Raw genomic sequence first — 6,000 nt, forward strand, 5'->3', positions numbered from 1 at the left:
ATCATAAGAAAAAACAGCCTGTGACGGAACTAAAATCGAGCAAATTTCCAATTTTTTACATGAAAAACACTTGATAACATGTGGGTATTCACAATGAATTTACAAGCCGTTTTCTTGATCTCTTAATTGTATTCATTTCGTTATGGTCTCGGATTAAGCCTCAATAGTCTCGTCAAATGCCATCACCTATAGAAGCCAAAACATCCACAAATATTTACTCACATATAGTTGCAATTAAGCACATAAACATATATAATGAAACTTTACCTTGCCACAAACAGGGCAGTTTTCACTTCTTTCCATCCACTCGTATATGCAACCGAGGTGAAAATGGTGCGAACACTTTGTAATTATCTTAGGGTTTTCTGTAGTATATTCTTTAATAAAGAATACAAAAAACAACGATAAGTGTATACATTATAAAAAGTGGATAATTATTTCAGAATATACCTTCAAGACACGTTGGACACACGTCTTCATCTTCAGACGGTGAAAGTATATGTGCAAATCCAGTTGCCTCTTTTGGAGATAAAAGCTTAATGGAAGACTTTGTGTAGGGCCCTTTCGTTTCATCTTCACAAGTCAAGTTATTATTCCATTTGCTTCCAGCACATAACGGATCCGTCTCCATATCACTGTCACTTCCTCTTAACGTGTCGCCTTCTTCCAGTGACCGACTCGACCCTTTTTCCCGTCTGGAAACCAGCCCGTCTCTTTGAAGACGAATATACCTCGGGTCAACATCATATGGCAAAGGTCTTGGTGGGGCCCGATAAACACCGGATAATGAGCTATCAAGTGATGCTGATGAGTTAAAAGACGCTGTCCCTTGCATTGATGAAGGGCTTTGAAGCCTCACATGTTCATCCCCTCTTTGAAATAATGACGTGTACTATTATTCAAACAAAAATATATAATAAATCCCACTAAATAACAAATTAAGAGACTTTAGATAAACACTTATTAGTTATACATACCAAATATAAGAAATTCTGAAGAAAGCATCGAAGGCAAATGCAGTTTCGGTATACAGAACTGTTGGGATTAACATAATCTTCACACTCGTTATGCAAGCAACAACAAACAGCACCCATGATGATAGCTTTAAATTTAATGCAGGTTAACTGCTGATAAGATTTTATACCAAAACTGAGAGAGGACTTGAGGCTCGCAGAAATGTTGAACGGTTCTGCGGACCAGTAAACCCTCTCTGTATACGCGTGAATTACTCAACTGATTACTGAATCAAATGTGCTTCACCACCTGCAACAGACCAACAACACATTTATAAAAGATTGCTCATTCAGCAGTAGATCAAAACATGTTAATCTTCAGTAAATGATCCCTTTACAAGATTTCAAAAACCCATAAAGCTTTCACCTTTCAATCATAAAACCCTAAAACAATAATAAATACTGCTGAAAAAAAATGAAACTGGATCTTAACTTCTTAAAAAGATTAATACCCAGATTGGGTATGAAACAAGTTAGCGTTTTTATACCAAAAGTCAATCTAAAATTAAAACCCTTTTGAAATTATTTTAAATCTTGCAAACAAATTCAAGAATGAAATGAACATAATTAAGCATCGACCCAGAAAACCCCATTAAAATCTAATCTTGAATCAATCAATTAATCGCAACGATTAATAATATTATGAGAAATTTGTAGAAATTAGGGTACCTTATATGAGTGAAAGAGGTTGTTGATTTGATTAGAAGCAGAAATCTTGATTGATATTTGGGATTGCGATGTTTATCAATCAGATGATTACGGCAACTTGTTGAGCATTTATTTCGATTTTACGGCGACAAAGACTACGCGCTATCAAATGAAACGAAATATTATTATTATTCATCTTATATAATTAATGAAGTTATTATAACGGAGATGGTATTATGTATGGGTCATATAAAAACTTATCTCTTACAAAAGATATATACATTTTTTGTTTACTTTCGGCATTGGGCAAATTTATAATAAGCTTAAATAAATTTGCTAGTATCAGAACAGGTTACAAATTTATATAAAGATGTAGTAAATATAAAATATTAAATCAATTTTAAGTAGAAAATCACGTCAACCGTAAACTTTTTTTCTGAATGTGATATAACGATGGTTGAGCAACCGCTTTTTATTTACGACAGTTAATATGGAAATACAACTTGCACTAGCAAGATGCTAAGCCAAAAAGAACAAATCGGTCTGACTGTTTCACCTAGTAGGCAACGAAATTACACCTAGAAGATCAGCCTACAAGTTTAGTTTTTACACTGTTTTTTATCCATGTAAATGTGTTCATCTTTATCTAGTCTATGACTTTTGACAAATGCGAGTTTTGATGGTTGAAAACCTTTTCATTTCTCGTGTTCTGTAAATACCATAGTGTTGCCACTATAATTGTTTCTTGGTTTATCAACGCGTTGGGAATTCGAAAAAATGAGAAAAGCTTTTACCGCCTCTTTTGTGTTAAGTGCTAAACCTCACCGTTGTTTAGTTTTGGACCATACTTATTTGGCTAAACTAGAAGATTGGGTGGCTAATCTATTCCTTCTCGTGCCCACATCAAATGCATTTCAACCAATCAATGTCGATTTCCCTCTTCACTATCACATTACTTGTTGAAGCCTATTAATGGCCGCCTCCAACCGAAGAATTCCACCTTTTTTTAATCCAGTTCGACCATATGTGTAATTCTTGTCGCGAATTCATTTTATTTTTAATCAAGTGATAGTCCTTCTATATAATTATCAGGGGAGGCTCGGAGGGTGTGCGAGCTGCACCATCGGCCGGGGCACATAAGTATCGGGGGCGCAAATTTTTTTATACATATTACATATATATATTTTTTGTGTTAAAAATAAGGTTATTTGCAATGGTTTATGAGATAATTAAATGCTCAGATGGTTTATGCTTATAATAAATCGGTCGATAAAAGTTTTATCCATGTACATTTGCGAATAAAATATTTTCGTTAAGGCCTACGGGCCTTTTTATTTTAACTTAGCCGAGGTATTTAAATTCTCGGAGACGGCCCTGATAATTATCATTATATTTGTCAAATACCATTTATATTCTATTATCTAATTCTCACTTATCACTAATTAAAGTTGGTTTTATATTAAACATCTTAAAAAAAACTACTCAATTTTAATCAACAAGAAAATAACTTAACACACCAAAATTTCTGGTACACTTGTTTTAATAAATATTTTATAACTTCGTCAAATTATAAATACATTAACAATATATAATTGAATATTCATGTATCTATATTCTATTTATAAATTATTATCCAACCATGCAAAACAATAAAATAAACTAATTTGCGTAGTAGGTTAGACCTTCCCATTCTTGCAAGTTGCAACGAGCCAACGAATCACCTTATTCATTAAAGGGGCTATTATTGTCAGTTTTGTAATTACTTTGGAATGAGATTGTAAAATTGACACCGACAAAGACGAAATGACTCGGTGACCGCTAGTGGTATATATCTTTATCGTCTCTTTTAAGCATGCAGACATGTAGTTGCTTTCTGAAGAAACACTAAGTGACCCGGGGCAGATTACGGATAATCTGGGGGTTAAGTAATGTTTCCCACGAGGATGAGGTCCAGCAAAGAAGGTTGTTCTTCAGGTGACCTGCAAAACAGACACCGTAAGCTCGTCACTGAGAAGGGGGGGTTCCTCCTTGTGACCACCCTCCGGCGTGAGAATCAGACTAGATTGCTCTGAATATAAGTGTATATTAAGAGATTGCTAGAGAAGATAAGATAATGAGATATCAGATGATGTCCTTACCATTCCAAGGTGTTGGAGTATTTATAGCCGAAGGTAGGTTTCCTAGAAGGTACAGCCGGCTGAATAGTATTCCTGTTCTACCAACAGTGGGCTACGCACAAGCCATGCTGGTTGGTGGATAGGCTGCGGCCGACAGTGACAAGGTCGGCTGTATACTGTTCCTTTACTGCCGGCTATGCACTGTTCCACCAACTGTAGGCTGCGCACGTCCCATAGTAAGGGTTGGTGAGTAGGCAGCGGCTAATAGTGACAAACAGTACTAGAGGGTGTTCCTCCTCGTACTGTTGTCGGTGAGCTGTCACCCTGTGATTGGTTCATGGGCTGCTCTGGTCAGATCGTCTGTTTTGCCCATACCTTGGTAGGTATAGTACAAAAGATCTTCCAGAAGCATACGGACTGGCTCATTTGGGCGGGAGTATTCCCGCCTTGCTCATTCCTTCAGGTGACTACTGAAGTAGCAAGTTAATGCCTTGTGCGTGTAGCCTTGCTATCAGTGCGGGTAGCCTTCCCTGATGGCTTGTATCCGCAACTGCGGGAACAAGCGGGGTACTTCACCATTGGGAGGCTTTCCCTGCGGGTACAGCTGGCGTACTGCGCGTAAGGTCTTCTCTGAGCATGGTGGGTCCTGCAGAAGCAGTTGGTCGTTGCGCAGACGTCCCTGTTCAAGGTGAGTCTTGCGGGTCCAACTGGGCTCTGCTGGGACCTACCTCTTCAAGTCCCCCCAGTCCAATGTTCTTCTCATGAATTATTAATAAGTGAGGTGAACTTTTGGACTAGCAAGGGGTTTTGAAAAGGGTTTTTAGTTTTAAGGTTTTCCGTGGGGATTCTTCCCGCGGTTTTCCTAATGTCACGCAGAAATTCCCGATTTTTCTGCTTGATCTTTGGGTATGAAGCGGGTAGGTCTGTAACCTCCTCGCAAGTCAGGAGCGTTGAGTCCTACTTGTGTGGATTCTCCATGGGGTTTTGGTAGTTTTCAACATAGTGATCAATTATGTTAAAACCACCAATTCCATCTTGGAGTTTCAAACAATATAGTTCTCGACGTTCCCGCCATGCGGGGGTGTTATTCCCGTTTCCGCAAGCATGGCCCAGAAGATCCTTCTTGGTTTGAATTCCCTGCGGAGTGCTAAGTATGTGAAGGGTTTTGCCTTGACACTGTACCCGCACTCGTCTTACGGTTACTTTACTTCCAAGGTATTCCTGGCGTCAATTTCCTGCGGGTGCTAAGTATGTGAAGGGTTTTGCCTTAACACTTTACTCGCACCTGTCTTATAGTTACTTGGTTGCCAAGGTAAGGGGTATTTTCCCGCTTTTGAATCTTTTTGAAATTTTGAAATTCGAAGAGTTGGTGAAAGGATAAGAACAGTCCAAACTATTGAAACGTCGTCCGACGGTTTCTTCTGACAGTGTCAGGACGTGCAGGAAGTTATGACGACGTGACAGTATATGGTCATTCCAGGCGCTTTTTCAGGCGCGTGGGCGCGAATTTTCGGGCGCGTGGCCGCGAAATTACTGGCACGCGTCCTTTCAACAGCTGTTGCCAGCTTGCTTTTTGCCACGTGTCATAGTTTCATTGCACCTGCGATTTCTCTCTCTTCCGCATTAAATCCATCGCATTAATTGCGATTAGTATATAAAGGGGGAGAGGGTCCTTTGTAATCCACACTTTCACTTTTCTCTTCATCTTCAAAACGATTTCCGGCGAATACTCACCTTTTCAGTCGAGCATTCTCTTGAAATCGTTCTCTTTTTCATACCTGCAAGATGTCTTCTCACGATCTTGAGGCTACAGCCCAGGAGGCTGGGGTGTACGCCGATGACAAGAGTACTGCTGGCGAGTGCCAGTGTGCTCTGCCTGTCGATCTATATCAGTACATCGTCAGGAAGTTCATGCTCGAGTCTCTCGAGCCTGAGTTTCCTGAACCTCATCAGACGGTGTATGATGCCCCCAGAGGCAAGATCGGGGTATATGCTGCATTCTTTGTCTATGGGAATCTTAGGTTCCCGTTGACAAAGTTTGTGTACCGTGTCCTAGAGAGGCACGGTGTACACCTGACCGAGGTGCACCCGATGGCGATCGCGAAGATTCGCCACTTCGAGTGGGTGTGCCGGATTCTGGGCATTGAGCCCTTCGTCGACTTCCTGATGACCTTCTACTCTTGGAGGTGCATCAAGGGGTGGTATACTCTGATAACCCGGAT

At 39.9% G+C, this 6,000-nt stretch overlaps 1 protein-coding gene across 1 annotated transcript; it reads right to left on the reverse strand.

Moving 5' to 3' along the window:
• Positions 1-7: 7 nt before the first annotated feature.
• Positions 8-1,815, reverse strand: LOC143545145 (E3 ubiquitin-protein ligase At3g02290-like). The gene is made up of 5 exons (XM_077037081.1): positions 1,683-1,815; positions 978-1,263; positions 451-892; positions 268-377; positions 8-186 (listed from the first exon to the last, which is right to left on the reverse strand). The coding sequence occupies exons 2-5, from the start codon at positions 1,092-1,094 to the stop codon at positions 154-156; spliced, it is 702 nt and encodes a 233-aa protein (XP_076893196.1). The 5' UTR covers positions 1,095-1,263; positions 1,683-1,815; the 3' UTR covers positions 8-153.
• Between the last annotated feature and the right edge of the window lie 4,185 nt (positions 1,816-6,000).

This window comes from Bidens hawaiensis, unplaced genomic scaffold, assembly GCF_021521415.1.
Source record: "Bidens hawaiensis isolate Kalapana, Puna unplaced genomic scaffold, B.hawaiensis_p1.1 tig00013865_1, whole genome shotgun sequence".
NCBI classification, from domain to species: domain Eukaryota; kingdom Viridiplantae; phylum Streptophyta; class Magnoliopsida; order Asterales; family Asteraceae; genus Bidens; species Bidens hawaiensis.

Excerpts from the sequence above, each read along its gene's own strand:
- LOC143545145 (XM_077037081.1), bottom strand. The coding sequence starts at position 1,094 with ATGGGTGCTGTTTGTTGTTGCTTGCATAACGAGTGTGAAGATTATGTT. Across the intron at positions 378-450 it reads GTGTCCAACGTGTCTTGAAG|AATATACTACAGAAAACCCT; the intron begins GTATATTCTGAA and ends TCTTTATTAAAG. Across the intron at positions 187-267 it reads ACTGCCCTGTTTGTGGCAAG|GTGATGGCATTTGACGAGAC; the intron begins GTAAAGTTTCAT and ends TGGCTTCTATAG.